This window comes from Grammomys surdaster, unplaced genomic scaffold, assembly GCF_004785775.1.
Source record: "Grammomys surdaster isolate TR1022 unplaced genomic scaffold, NIH_TR_1.0 136, whole genome shotgun sequence".
NCBI lineage: Eukaryota > Metazoa > Chordata > Mammalia > Rodentia > Muridae > Grammomys > Grammomys surdaster.
Genome location: NW_021604594.1, coordinates 9,971,724 through 9,988,095, shown reverse-complemented (window position 1 = coordinate 9,988,095; position 16,372 = coordinate 9,971,724). Strand labels below are relative to the sequence as shown.

At 34.1% G+C, this 16,372-nt stretch overlaps 1 protein-coding gene across 3 annotated transcripts in view; it reads right to left on the bottom strand.

The window, feature by feature from the left end:
• Positions 1 to 327: 327 nt before the first annotated feature.
• Lnpk (lunapark, ER junction formation factor) overlaps positions 328 to 16,372 on the bottom strand; it is a 64,324-nt gene continuing 48,279 nt past the window's right edge. Inside the window, exons 10-14 of one of the 3 annotated variants that reach the window (XM_028762955.1) lie at positions 10,597 to 10,702; positions 9,196 to 9,266; positions 8,319 to 8,489; positions 6,786 to 6,868; positions 384 to 650 (exon numbers count right to left, since the gene is read on the bottom strand). In XM_028762955.1, coding sequence (XP_028618788.1) covers positions 642 to 650; positions 6,786 to 6,868; positions 8,319 to 8,489; positions 9,196 to 9,266; positions 10,597 to 10,702 — 440 coding nt within the window. In that variant the 3' untranslated portion in view covers positions 384 to 641. Of the gene's footprint in view, positions 651 to 6,776; positions 6,869 to 8,318; positions 8,490 to 9,195; positions 9,267 to 10,596; positions 10,703 to 16,372 lie in introns of those variants that run through there. The other 2 variants (XM_028762954.1, XM_028762956.1) reach the window with 2 other exon arrangements.

Genomic DNA, 16,372 nt, shown 5'->3' with positions numbered 1-16,372 from the left:
CACTGGCAAATATCTCCAAAGTTAAAATTTAATGATGAAGTATTCAAAATCTTAATTATGTTTCAATTGTTGAACACTATGGAAGAAATTATTCCTAGCCAAATTTGTTCCTATGTCAAAATGGGTATTATTTACAAGTTATACATGTAGAAAACAATTTTTTTTTAATTTTAGAATGCACAAAGTATCTAACAGCTATGTCTCTGCATATTAACTGATACCACGTGCTTTTACTCCCAATACCTAGTGGTAGGGCTTGGATACACTGAACTTGCTGGGCAATCTGAATATAAATAACATTAAGCACATATCTAGAAGGCAACTTTTTCTTGAGTACCACAAAAAAAAAAAAGCAGTAACTGACATCAACAAGACTACAAATATCCAGTTGAAGGCACATGGAAGGATTTACTACTTTGTCACCAAAGATTCTTCACTTGGTTCAAGATTAGAAACAGAATCAGCTCTGAGAACAGGCGACTTGGCTTCATTTGTTGATGTTTCCTCGCTCTCTGTCTCTTCTTGGTTCTCTTCTGGCTCCTCTGAACCAGATGTTTTTTCAATCACTTGGCTTGTCTGCTCTGTAACTGGTATTTTGTCATCTCTCTGCTCAGTACTATTATCAAGAACATCTTGTTCTTCTAAAGAGTCTGAAAAGAGAAAAAGACATAAGACTTCAGGGATATCCAAATGTCAAAACTGCCAAGTAAGACAAGCCAAAGATCAACATACAAATGTACCACGAAATGGCAGAATGGTCTAATGCCTTTTAAATTTTCTAAGGTAAGTACTTCACTCTATAGCATATCACTTAGGAATTAGTATAACTGAATAACTGAAGAAAATAAGCTAATTTCATATACGATAAGCTTCTAAAAATACATCTACAAGTACAATGTCCAACACTCAAGACCTCAACAGAATGAAATGCTCTTAAGTGTATTGATTTGTGAGAACTTGACACAAACTTGAGTCACCTAGGAAGAGAAAATCCAACTGAAGAACTACCTCCATGAGATTGGCCTATGTGCCTGTGGCATTTCTTGATTACTGACTGATGTGTGAGGTCCCAGCTCACTGTGGACAGTGCCACCTTTGGTCAAGTGAACTTTGGTTGTATAAAAATAAAAACAAAAATAAAAATAAAAATAAAAATAAAAAAAAGCAAGTTGAGCAAATCATGGGGAACAAGCCAGTAAGCAGCACTCCTCTGTGGTCTCTGCTTCAGATCCTGCCCCCAACCTCTTGCCTTGAGTTCCTGACCCAACTTCCCTCAGTGATGGACTGTGACCAAAGAGCTCATAGTTATAAGATGACCAAACCCTTCCTTCCTTCCATGGTTTGGGTGTTCTATCACAGCAATAGAGAAACCTAACTAGAGCAACAAGTACGAGTCTAGAAAACAAAACAAACATACAATCAACCAGGACACTGAACAGAAAACCATTTTTCTTATACCTAAACAAAACTGTAAGCAATGCATAAATGTACACCTTTGTGTACATGCATATATGCATTAATATATATGTATGCATGTATGTAGCATGTATGTATGTATGTATGTGTATGTAGGCAGTACTCTCCCAATCTTATATACATCTCTACTACTCAGGGATGAAAAGTCAAGATCCACATTTCCTGTCTGTATATCTTATCTCCCTTTGTCCCTATCTAAGCTCTCACTATTTAAACTTAGGGATTGGAATATGCTGCAAACTTTAGTGTGCTAAGACAAAGAAAGGGTTTTCTTCCTTCTCTCTATAAACAGAAAGTTGTATTCTTAGTCCCTACCTGAAAATCTACTCCCTTTAAATCCTATTTTTGAGTTTTAACTTAAACCACTTAATGATTTAATAACAAATTACTAACTAAAATTTCTTTAATTCTTTAAATTTTAAAAAATGAGGCAGAAGAAAGGAATAATAAAAGCAGAGATGCTTTGACTCTCCTAATTTTCAAGTCAAAGATAAAAACTTAGCTTTAAAGTATTTTTTCATTGTAAGTTAATATTCTTGCTAGCAGAAAAAAATAATTAAAGCACATGAGCTTAGAAGGGCAAAATTTCCTCATAAATGTTCTTTATAGATAAACTATAAATGTTATTGATACAAACAAAACAAATTCTGGAGGAAGGCCAGCCTGCTTAAGAAAAGATTCTAGTTAAACACCTTGTAACATAGTCAAAATTTCGCAAAGTAAATAGTTTTGCAAAGAAATTATGCACAGTATGCAGATAGTAGTATGGAAGTATTAGAAATCCATGGTTTTAGCCTACTAGTTTAATAAACACAAATACTGCTCTAGTCAGAACTTGTAAAATATTTTAGATGTATTCTCTCCTTAAGCAGATATCCAGGACTCCTGTCTACAGATCAGTTACAACTACTTTCTTCTTTTACAGAATAAAAGCCGGAGATTTCAGTTAGGGACAGCCACATAATGATGTCTTACTGTATGACAATCCAAATAGCTGATCACAAAAAGTAGTCTGGAGTGGTCATAAATCATACGGTGACACACGAGTATAGGAATCCTACCTTGTTATAATACAGAACTTAAATGGCATTGCTGCACTACCTGAAACCATAACCAAAACCCAAAGAAAAAAGTTGTAAGTCACTCAAGTTTCAGTAAATGAGCAGAGCAGAGAGGAAAAGCAGCAAGGACAAATGGAACTGTGACTAGATACAAACCATTTCTGCTATAAGAGCCAACAAGGTCTTCTGCAGGAAACTTAGGGACTGCCAACCACTTGTAATACAAGCCTCACAGAACTTATTCACAGAACTTTAAGAGTCATGGTTTTCCACAACTCTTCTAGCCATAAAGCAGTACTTACTTGACAAGAACTAGGCAATTTGCTCAGTAAGCCTTCTGAAACCAACCTATTAAGTCATATAAAATGGAAAAAAAAACAAAACCTACTAATATAGGACACAATTCACAAATACCAAGTTTAAGGGAACAGAGGCACAAATTGTAAGAGAATGATACAATAAAGGGGTCAAGGTTCAAAGTTTATTATATTAAACTTTATTAACTTCAAAACTTTACCAAGTCAAAGACAATTTTAAAATTCTAGGTTTGTATAAAAAAGCTAATACAAAAAAATAGAACCATATTACTAGAAACTTCAACTATCTATAATACATGAATTTGAAGAAATACTGTGTATCTCAATTATTAGAAAGTATGACAGTTTCTAGTCAAACTTGTATTTCAGGAAAGATAAAGAAAAGTAAAAACTTGGTGAAACCATGACTAGGGCTTGAAAATAACTGATGTGTCTATTTATTTATAAGGACTTGTCTTCCCTTGGGTTGATCTATAGAAAAACAATCTTGATGAGAACACACACACATACACACACACACACACACACACACACACACACACACCCTGACATATGGCATGCCTATGACACAATGATGGAATTTAATGCTTACAGGAAACCATACAAACAAATTCTAAACGATAAGGTACATAGTATTAACAAATCTGTAACAAGTACACATCTAAACATTAGAGAATTATAACAAGATCATGTATTAACCAGGTACCAAGTAACCAAAATACTTATTTCTATGGGAACATCATTTGCCTTGTCTAACAAAAAAAAAAAAAAAAAAAAAAATTGGGGGATTTGTTGTTTGTTTTAAATGATGCTGCAATTTAAAATAGTTTGGAAATATAAAATGCACTTTAAAAGATGTTAGTATTTGACCAGAAGACACCAAAAGACTAAAACTCAAAATAGTAACCCGAATGACCTAATTATATATGAAAGAAAAAAATAATCAAATTAAATTTAGCCTCTATAATACAAAACAAACAACAAAAGGCATATCATAATGTGATAAAACAAAAACAATACATCACTCTGTTTCATTCCCCACTCCTATCCACTAACCTCCAATCCAGTATTACTAAGAGAGCAGTGTTTTTCTGCCAAATAACAGCAATTGGTAACTGAATGTTCAGACTAAGCCTCAGTTCAGCTACACAATTTAAACTCAAAACTGAATGTAACTATAATAAATACTATTGCTTCATCTATAAACACACACATGCAAAAATATATAAGATCCTTACCTTTAGATTTTTATCTTAGCTCTTTAAAAAATTACAATTTCAGTCTTTAAGTTCATAAATTGTGAAGATGGCATTTTTCACAAGATTTGTCAATATATTTAAGGAACAAAGACATGAATTCCATCTCAATTCATAACAATGACTCAGTTAATAATTCCACTAAATGATAACCAGTTTCTAAATATAGTGTGTGTGTGTACACTAAAATTCAAAACACAGAGTACTATTTAACTATTAATCAATGATTAACAATTCAATTAAACAAAGTTTCAATAAATGTCAATGAAATGATTCCTCACAATATTCTGTTATACTCAAAGAATCAGTGTCTAGTCCAATCGTCATCAGAGAGGCTTCCTCCACCATCTGATGGGAACAGATACAGAAACCCACAGCCAAATATTAGGCAGGGCTTGGGAGAACCTTACAGAAGATGGGGAGGAAGGACTGTAAAAACCAGAGGGGTCGAGGATACTTGGAGAACATGGCCCACAGAATTAACTAAGCAGGGCTCACAGGAGTTCACACAGACTAAAGCAGTAATCTCAGAGCTTGCATGTGTTTACATGCTGTAGTTGTTTAGCTTGGGAGTTTTGTTGAACTCCTAACAATGAGAGTGAGGGTGTCTCTGACTCTTTTGCCTTTTCATGAGACCTTTTTCCTCCTATCAGGTTGCCTCATCCAGCCTTGATATGAGGGTATATTCCTAGTCTTACTACAACTTGCTATGCTGTGTTCAATAACTGTCAGTGTGAGGCCTGATCTTTCCTAACGGGAATCAGAGGGGGATGAGCAGTGGGTGTGGGGAGAAGTGAGGTGCTGAGGGACTATGGTTGTGATGTATTATATGAGAGAAGAATAAACTTAAAAAAAAGTTTCATTGCAAAGCAATCAATGACCTAAAACTAAACCATTATCCAAAATTGATTAAAAAATGAGTCCAAAGATAAAATTATATCTAGCTAAAACAAACTATAACAATACACTATTCAGAAAGTTCAATATAAATAAAGGTTGAAGCTGGTGGAGGAGACTGATATACACACAGGAGCCAACGAAATTTTCATTATCAAATAGTACAATTTTCTAAAGCACAAGAGAAATACTGAAAACAGAATTCTTATTCATCCAATATAACCTAACAGTAACAGTATTTTGCATATAAGAAAAAATAGGTATTAGATAACCAGACAAATTTTACATTATATAAAACTTACTTAACAATTTTTTGCCAATATTGAATAGAAGTCATTAATTTTCATATTACCATATGAATACAAGCTAATTTTAGTTAAGCAATTACATGAGCTCTAAACAAATACAACTAACTGAAAAATGGAAACAATAGTTTTTCAAACATAGTAGCAAAAAAAGAATCACTGAACTTATACAAAAATGTAGATCTCGTTGTTCTGATTATATCTATGAATAGAATGCTACTCATTTGAATAGCACAGTATTTTGGAAACCATTTTATTTATAATCATTATTAATAGTGTTGGGGTGGTGCACATGCCACAGCATGCCTGTAAAAGCCAGAGGCCAACACTGTGGAGCCTCTCTTTCCACTGTTCTGTGAACTCAAGGGATTCAAACTCAGATTATCAAACTTACTCACTGAGTTATCTTGACCCCAGTTTTGAGAGAGAGGAAAAACACCAATCAACCACTTTAATGTCAGTTAGCAGAGTTAATTTTTATGTATTATGTATTATACATTATCATTTAATCATAAAAGAAAATAAAGAATTTAAAAGCAAATCCTTTTGGTATACCATACCTAGTACAGTTTTAGAAATAAAGCAATTAATTTCCCTAGTTTCTTGTGTTTTTGTTATTTGTTATCTAAATATCTAGATATACAATTCTAGAATTTTAAAAAAAAATTTAAGGAATAGCAGTAATCTCTTCTAAGTCTGTGCTGAAAATTTGCCAAGATTCCATATGCTGTTCTAAAGCATGATTCAGAAATTTTAAAAACCTTATCTTAAATGCAAATTCTTCTACTATAGAATCCATAACAAACTTAACTGCAAAGACACGTGCCATAGACTAGGAGGAGAAAAAAAAGTCTTAGTTCTTGATCATTTATATAAATGCTTGCTAGGTATCTGTTGAAAGCAAACTTCAGAAGGAAGTTATCTTTTCAGAGTATCTGTAAATCCAATAACATAATCTGTACAGTTTCTGCTATCAAGAAGCTATTTCAGTTTAAAGACACAAAATGAAAACAAAATTGTCCGTCCAGTTCTCAATTTTCTACAACACTGATGAATTTAGAAATCAGAGCTTTAATCTCCCAGCTACATTGGCTATTAGCACAAAACAGATGACTGAAAGCACTGTCTTACTTAACAGCTCAATTTAACTCCATGGTGCACCACCATGCAGTGCTTAACATAAATGCAGCTCCCTTTGTTCATCAGAAATACTTTACTGATCGTTTGCTACAGGATCCAGCTTTAGACTGAAACTGTATTGTAACGTAACAATAAGAGTCTTGGAGAAAAGTTTCTGTCTTCTGAAGAACCAAAAAGAAAAAAGATGGCCAGCCACTCTGATGAATCCAAAGAGAAGAAAAAATTACTACTTTAAAAACGTCCTTAAGGAAACAGAATTACTGCTTCAGCTTTTAGTACTATGGAGTCGTCAGACCCTGCTTCAAGCTTGGTCTTCACCTTACTTCACATTACCTTACTGGGGTTCACTTTGAGCCAGTTAGACTTCATTCCGGAGATTTCAGATAGAAAATGAGACATCTGAGGTATTGTTCCTCCTAGATTAGATGAGAAGGAAAGGTATAGCTGTATGTTGTTTGCTAACTATCCATCTTGACCTTAGTAGAAGAAATAAAAAATAGGACCCATTATCAAGATTTATATTTTGTTGGCTTTTTTTCCTCTTTGAAAAAAAAAATCAAACCAAAAATACTATTGGTTTTCAAGCATTAACTTTAGCTTTCATAAGCAATGTTACTCATGGAACAGACTTCAGTGTTTCCTCTAGGCATCTTCAGTATAAAATCCTTTATCCTCAGTTCCAAGAGGCTGCAATGCCAAGGCAGACGGTTTGCATGTGTCAGCATGCAGCTCAGAGCACGACTTAAGCAAAAGAAAAAGGTTGCCACTGTGTTTGGAGTTGATGTTGCAGACTTCCAGATGAAGATGCATTCATTCACTCAGCGCTGGAAGTACACAGGCTCAGTCATAGCTGTCTGGATTCACGTTCACATTGATACTTGTTAGTAAGCCAAAAGCCAAGCCCAACTCCACACTTACTTCAGGTTCATTCTTCAAAGTTAAAAAAAAAAAAACCTTGAATCTCATACTAACCTTGTGATATCTAAAATATTCATTGTTTCAAATTCCAGCTAACGCAATTTAGATGCTCTTATGAAAATAAATCAAACATGTAAGTAATAATTGCTACTAAATTTGTCAATTTCCAGTATGTCTTTATACACTAGGCATAGAATCAAAATATTATGGACTATTTCATAATTTTAGCCATCCTCACAATTTAGAACTGAGTAACAAAAAACATTGAGTGACTACTAGTCATAAGAAAGAGTTGGCAGTTCTCTACTTCACCTTTTCCATTTTTTTCATGAAACTTCCTTAAGAATTCCTAAGATAGAGTTACAAAATGAATTCTAAAATACAAGTTCTGACAAATCTTACTTCTACACAATAAAGGGACTCCTTTATCACAGGCAATGTTAAGCTCATGGGCCTTTAGTAATAAACTGTCCAAATGAAACAGTATTATTAACCAAGTTTTCCAAAACATGCAAAGATGACTTTCCAACTCCTAAGTTTCCTGCTTTCTGGTCATTTCTTCCACTTTGAGTGGTAGACACACACGTATTCTACCCACACATATTCTAAATATTTTGTCCTTACAACAGTTGTTTCAAAATGCTTGAGTTAGATACATCAAAATGATTCCAGAAAAGCATCACTAGTCAAGTGTCTCAAACTTTACAAGAGTTCATTCCAATTGCAATGCTTAACCAACGGGTGCTAAACACTGATCATAACATGATCTGCATTTGAAAACTGAAACACATCATAGCAATCACAGAAGAAGCCATCATAGCAATAGCTGACATGTGCATGCTTAAGAATCTGATAAATTAATTCACTGTCATCTTTAATAAATACTGTGCTTATATTATTAGGCTAAACACATTACCAAAACAAACACTTTAGTTAACATAATTATACCTTCAATGAGCTGGCTTTCTGGTGAGGGCACACTTTCTAGTAACATGGGACCAGCTGAACTTGAGCCTTCCACTGCCTGCCTCTTCTCAAAATTAAACTCTGGAAGCCGTGGAGCTTGAGGTCTCGTTTTTCTTGCAGGATTCAAGAAAAAACAGTAGGCACATCGAAAAGCTGCATAGAATTTTTTTTTTAAGAGAAAAAAAACCAATCAACCAAATTTCAAAAATTTATCAGACAAGCTCCAAGATTACTTTTATAAATAGCCAGACTCAAATTATAAATTTTTGACATGAATTTGTTGCCTTATTATATAATAGGTATTCAAATCAACATTAATTTTAAAGCATTTTGTATAATTACTATGAGAATATAAGTATTAATTTTAAAGTAGAAAAGATATAAACGGTTAAGTAGCAGTATAATAGCAAAATTATATAAATAATAATTATTTAAGTAATTGACTTGCATTACTAGTCAATAAAATAATTATATATTTTAAAATCCAGAATCTTGTTCAAGAAGATGTATTATGTTAAATTTCTGAAGCATAATTTATCATGTGAGCACTTAATAACAGCTGAATGTGAAAATAATTAATGATCTTAACTGTAAACATTAATGCTTAGATCTCACCCCCAATAATTAATTCAGACTCCCCGTAGATAGTAGAACATCTGAGAATAGCTGGCCTAGAGGCTGTGCATTATAAGAAAAAACTTGATTTATCTTTTCTGCTTTGTTTTTAGTATTAAATAAGGAGACAATATACGGTCAATATGTACAAGCAGTACCTAAAATAAAGTGACATTACATGGAAGTGGGCGAGAATGATGATTCAGAGTAAAAGATTTAAACCTAACTATCCATAAGTCCTTACCAATGTATTCAAATTCTTCCTTCAAAGCCATGCCATTGTGAGAAAAACACTGCTGACATATGAGGGCATACCTATACCACAAGGGAAAATAAGACACCAGTTACAAATACAGATAAAGCTCACTGGAGAGGCCACTCAGCTGTGCCATAATAAATGAATGTTACTAAATCATTAACAACCAGTATGAAAGGTAGTTTAAGAGTTGGTAGTATAGCTCTGTGATAGGGTGCTTGCTTAGCATATACAAGAACCTGAGTTCTTTCCCCAGCTCCTAATAAATAAAAATAGACTAAACACAGGGCATAAAGCATTTAAGTACATACATACACACGCATGCGTGCACACACACACACATACAAAAATAGATGTGTATATATGTATGCATATATACATATAGACATCTGTATACCATTTATACATGATATTAAAAATAAACTAAGGAACAGCTGAATATATCCTAATTCTAATTCACAGAAACAAGTTTAGTAGCTGAGGGCTTGAGAAATGGCTCAGCAGTTAAGCTCATAGCATATGCTCTTCTTCCAAGGACTTGAGATGGATTATCAGCACCTACACCAAGCACCTCACACCACCTGCAACTACAGGTCCAGTGGATTCATGCCTCTGGCTCCAGTGTGCACCTGGATTAACATACGCATAATAAAAAATATTCTTTTATTTTTTTTTAAGTTCAGCAACAGCTTTCTCAATGATTTATTCCTGGGGATAATGGCTTCCAAATTTGTGATTAGATAAGACTGGAAATGATAGAACCTTCTTAGAGATTTATAACAAATGTTATAAAAAATTAAAAATTAAAAAAAAAGCCCTAAAGAATCTTGTAGAAAATACATTTAATTCTATATAATTGGGGCCAATAGTAAATTTTTATACGATATGGTTCCTGTGCATTTCTCACTTATCAGTAACACTTAAATATTGTTCTCATTTTCTGTTCTCTAATCAGAACTCAAAGAGATTCTTGGCTTAATACAATCATTTATTCTGTTTTGAATAATATACAACTTACATAAACATTTAGTTAGTACAGCTATCCAACATGTCCTCATGAATTGTTTTGAAAGTCTACATACTGGCAAATGTTCTGCACACTCATAACTACTGTCCTAGAATTGTATTAAGGATCAAGTAATATAATAATCTGAGAAACATTTGAAAAATATTAAGAGCTAAATAATGTAGATTGTTTTCATTACTATTGGAAGAATTTCCATCACTACCAACAACTGTGATTCATATAAAAATCCACTAATAATTCAATTTCTCTAATATGATAGCAGGAACAAAAAAGTACAAATACAAGCCAAACATTACATACACACACATGCACTGGCCAATGTTTTTTCACGTTCCTTTAACTACTAGAGTAGCAAACATTACCTGTTCTGTGGACCATCACCAACTAAATATTCAACAATTCTATCCAGAGCACCTCGTTCTCTGGGGAGAATGGGTCTTGCTAAAGGTGGACCTGGAGGATGAAGGCCTAGCAAATAAATAAAAACACATGAAATTTGTATGTATAAGATACACAAGATTTAAACTTCCAAAGTGGTCTAAGTATGTTAGAACATTTAAAAGATTTTAACAAAGCAACAAAATACTCTTATAAATCTCCCTATAACATTAAATATTCATTAAAACTACCATACTATAAAAATATACTACATATGTACTACATCAAGACCACCAACATGATTCATTAGGATATGAAACTATGTAGGGTTCTGTACTAACTAAATTTTAAAACAGCCTACTCCTAAAAGCCTAGGATACTAATTTGAAGACTTCCACTTAGGACTCAGAGTAACAGATCAGCTTTATCTTCCCAAAAGACTGTGAGAAATATATTAAGTGTATGAAGAATTAACAATATGTGTGTCAAGCAATATAGGTTAAATTTCACTTACAAACAAAAAACCTAGACAAGCCCTTGCAACTGTCCAGTCTTTTCTTTTTTGTTTTGTTTTTGCTCTTTTTTCCTGTACTAACTTCACATTATTCATTTTACATCCCAATTGCTGCCCCCAGCCTTTTCAAACAGATAATCTGTAAGCAGAGGTAAGAGGCTAATCCCAGAGGAACTGTAGCTGCCTCCCAGAGTTGAGAAGCCAGCACTGGAACTCTGGGAAAACCTATGCAGCTCAAATTCACATGACAGCGCAAAAGAAGAGGGTCAACATGAAGGGAAAAAGAAGAAACATTATCAGAGGAACTATCAAAACACTCAGTAGATTATAAACCAGCCCATACATCTGAGGAAACTATCTGAGAATAGAAAATTTTCTTTCAAAAAAATTAAAGGAAACAGTATTCACAGAATGACTGCATATTTCCAAGAGTTAAAGAAAAGCGTGAAGAAGAAGAGGAGGAAGGAGTAAGAGAAGAAAAAGAAGAGGAGGAAGAGGAGGAGGATGTGGAGGAGGAAGAAGAGGAGAGGAGGAGAAGAAAGAGGAAGAGGAAGAAGAACAGAAGAGGAGGAGGAAGAGAAGGAAAAAGAGGAAGAGGAATAGGAGGAAGAGGAAGACAAAAGAAGAGGAAGAGGAAGAAACATACCTGTAAAATCTGCAATGTCTGGCATTCAAAAAATACTAGCCATGTAAACAAACAAAAAAATAATATATAATAAGAAAAAATAAAAATTGTTTCAGATATGACTGAACTGGCAGGCAAAAGTACTAAAATACTTATTATATCTATCTTTGCATGTTTGAGAATCTAGTGGAAAGACTAGGTATGTTGAGTAAAGACATGGAGAAAAAACTAAAATACCAAAACTAAATTTCAAACATGAAGTCTACAATATGTAAGGTTTAAAAAAAAAAAACCAATAGACGGAAGAAACAAGCATTTTAACATTATTAAAAAAAAAAAAAAAGATATTAGGCTGTCTCTTCCAGCCAAGCAAGATGTCCAAAGGAAAGAAGGCCAAGAGGGAAGAAGGTGGGCCCGGTCCCCGCTGTCATCAAGAAACAGGAGGCCACAAAGATTTCTTTGTTCGAGAAAAGGCCCAAGAACCTCAGCATTGGGCAGGACATCCAGCCCAAAAGAGATCTAACACACTTCATCAACTGGCCCGGATACATCAGGCTGCAGCGGCAAAGAGCCATCCTCTAGAAGCGGCTCAAAGTACATCCTGCCATTAACCAGTTCACCCAGGCCTTGGACAGGCGAACAGCTACTCAGCTGCTTAAGCCTGTCCACAAGTACAGGCCAGAGACAAAGCAAGAAAAGAAGCAAAGGCTACTGGCCTGTGCTGAGAAGAAAGCTGCTGGCAAAGGGGACGTCCCAACTAAGAGACCACCTGTCCTCCAAGCAGGAGTCAATACACTCACCACCTTGGTGGAGAACAAGAAGGCTCAGCTGGTGGTGATTGCCTATGATGCAGACCCCACTGAGCTGGTGGTTTTCCTGCCTGCCCTGTGTCGAAAGATGGGGCTACCTTACTGCATCGTCAAGGGAAAGGCCAGGCTGGGGCGCCTGGTCCACAGGAAGACATGCACCACTGTTGCCTTCACACAGGTTAACTCGGAAGACAAGGGTGGTCTGGCTAAGTTAGTGGAAGCTATTAGGAGCAATTATAATGACAGATATGACGAGATCTGCTGCTACTAGGAAGGCAACGTCCTGGGACCTAATCTGTGACTCGCATTGTCAAGCTGGAAAAGGCAAAGGCTGAAGAACTCGCCACTAACCCAGGGTTAAATGTATACTAAGTTTTCTGTACATAAATATAATTACAAAATTAAAAAAACAAAAGATATTAGTATAGTTGAAGATATAGCAATAGAAACCATATAAAATAAAATAGAAAAAGACCAAAAATTAAGGGGGCAGAGGAGATTAGTAAGTTGAAGAACAATATCAAATAGTCAAACAAATAGTTCCCTAAAGAAAAATATATACATAATTAAGAAATACATATTTTTCCAACTTAGAAAGTTTTAAAAGCACATGTCAAAGAATCTTAACAAATCCCAAACATATAATTTTGCATCCCACCCTCCCAAAATGAGCAAACTGCTTAAAAGAAGGCCAAAGGGCACATTATAGAGGAAAGGAAATGAGAATGCCAGCAGAGTTCACCAGATGCAAACTGAGACGAAACTTACCATTAACATTCTGAAAATGAAAGCAGTCGGACTAGAATATATATCCAGCATAAATATCTTTTTAAAATGAAGGCAATGCAAAATGAGGTCTTTTCCCAGATGTTCAAAACATAAAAATTTATCATTGGTCAAACTACATTATGAGAATGATTTTTAAAAGTCCTTGAGGCCAAAGAAAGTGACAAAGATGAAGACTGTAAAGGATCTGGGCTGCAGCGGAGCTTGATGTCTGCTAGCCCCCGTTAGCTTTGGTGGTGCCCGCAGAGGCACTAGGTCTGTTTACAAGGTCCCACACGAAGGCTCACAACCAACTGTAACTCCAGGGTCACAAGATCTAATGCCTTCCTTCTGTCCTCCATGGGAGCTAGGTTCACAAACATAGAAGGCAGAGCTTAGAGGTGAACACCTTTGATCCCAGCGCTTGGGAGACAGAAGCATGTTTAACTCTGCCTTACATAACAAGTTACAAGCCAGTCAAATTTACATAGTGAGGCTGTATAACTGATTAAAGAAAAAATAATAGGGAGATTTATATTTATAGAAATAAAATGTAAAAATAAAAGCAAGAAGGAAATGAAAAGAGGCATATTAACTGTAAAAAGTGAAAAATATAAAAGTAATATCCCCAATAATATTTGAAAGTACAATAAACTTTAAAAAAAATAACACCAAATAAATAACACAAAGGCCAAGAGAGGAAAAATGTAAGTATATTATTGTCAGATCTTTAAAACTGTATGTGAAATAGCATCATATCACTTGAACAACAATGATTACAGATATTTACTAAAGCTCACTACAACCACTAAAATCATATGCCAAAAAAAGTGTTACCAACAATATGGCAGTAAAAAAAAAAAGGTTAAACGTAGTCACAAAAAAATTTCAGTTCAAAGGGATAGAGAAAAAATGAGGGACAGGGTAGCACATGCATAGAACAAATGAGTTTACTTTATATGGAACATTAAAGTCAAACCCACACATAATCGCTGCATCAGATTCCAGACAGTCCTGTGATGAAACAGTCTGTCTGACTGAATAAAAAAGTAACTGTTCATTATATGCTCTGTATAACTTTTTTAATAAAAACAGGGAAAATAAATAATTTTAAGTAAAAATTATAGAAAATATATAAATATGCTAACACTAAGTATAAGAAACGTTGAATGACTATAAAGTTCACAATGACAAAGGCATAAACTTATCAAGAACAAGAGACCAGCAAGATGGCTCACTGGATAGAGGTGCTTATCATCAAGCTTGATGGTCCAAATTCAATCTCTGGGACCCACATGGTAGAGAGAACCGAAAACCCCAAGATGTCCTCTAACCTCCATACACATGCACATCCACACAGAAACGAATAAATGTGATAGTTTTTCATTAAAGAACATACCAAACACTTAAGTGCACCATAACAAAGCTTCTAACACACACAACAAAACTAACAAAAATTTAAGATAATTTAATACATTTAAGAAAAAAAAACAAATATAAAATTATAGCTGACAGTTTTAACATTTTTTATCAGTAATTTGATCTGCATAAAATTAAGAAAAAAAATAGAAGACTTGAGCACTCACTACTACCAGCTTTACCTAACGGACCTACTCTGCCCAAGAAGAATAAATACACATTTATTCAAGCAGACAGAAAGCAGTTACAAAGACATGATATAATGGGTCATAAAACAGGTCTCAATACGTTTAATCAGTTCCAAACAGTGCACAGTACATTTTCTGACTATAGAAGAATTAGAATCAGCAACAGAAAACAGCTTAAAACTCAACCAAACATTTACGATTAAGTTACATCTAAATAACTCAGTATGCAAATCAAATCAAAACAAAAATTAGAAAATACTTAGCTAAATAAAAAGTAAATAAATTAAATATATAAAAAATATGTACAGCTAACAGAGCACTTAAGCAAACATTCTACCACTGAGCTACATTCCCAGGTAGATTTTAAAAGCATTTCTATCAACCTAACTTGCTGGATTATTTACATTTTTACATATATAAAGTGAACATGTCCAGAAAGCAATCTGGGCACATAAAAGACTTTATTGAAGTATCTTAAGCTTTCTGCAACTTGGTAATAACTTGGTTAACTAACCTGGTAACTTTAAAAATAGTGCATCTTAATATTCATGCTATATGGGCAATAGTAAATAAACATTAAAAGCAATTAGTGTAGGAATATTGAGCATTTGAGTTTGGCAAATTATCAAGTACCTGCTGGTTATTAATTTTCAAGCATATGGAAATACTGTGATGATATAAATTAAATTGATTCTCTTACAAATATGTTAAAATAGAAAAATGAATTATTAATTTTCTCTATTATAAATTATTTAACTCCTTCACATTTTTTGGCAATGTACAATATAAATAGTATTTCCACAGAAGCTAATTAAAAACTTGGACAAAACATGCTTTATTCATATACACATAAAATTTAAGCTACAGGTACTTGTACAGCCCTATGCTATAATGTAGTCCTTACAACTATGTAAGTGGTTAAGTTGCGTATGAGTTAAAGACTCTAACCCAAAGTTCTTATATTAAACAACCAAAACTTTAATTTACAAGTTATGGGTATCTCAAATTAATTTTTTTGTTTGTTTTTTGTTTTTTGTTTTGTTTTGTTTTTCGAGACAGAGTTTCTCTGTGTAGCCCTGGCTGTCCTGGAACTCACTCTGTAGACCAGGCTGGCCTCGAACTCAGAAATCCGCCTGCCTCTGCCTCCCAAGTGCTGGGATTAAAGGCGTGCGCCACCACCGCCCGGCTAAATTAATTATTTTTAATCCATTTAACTTTCTCAATTTCACAAAATATATGAGTATTTTTATTATTACACATAAAATGTTAAGGTATTATTAAAATCATCTGAAATGCTGCAAAATTTTTATGTATTTCATTTGTAGTCAGTTCCTTTAATTTGAAAATCAATAGTTTCCTAGTCTTCTATAATCTCAGTTGAGTTTTTAAAGAAACTCAAGCAAGAATCATACCACTAGGCTTTTTTAATTTACATAATCC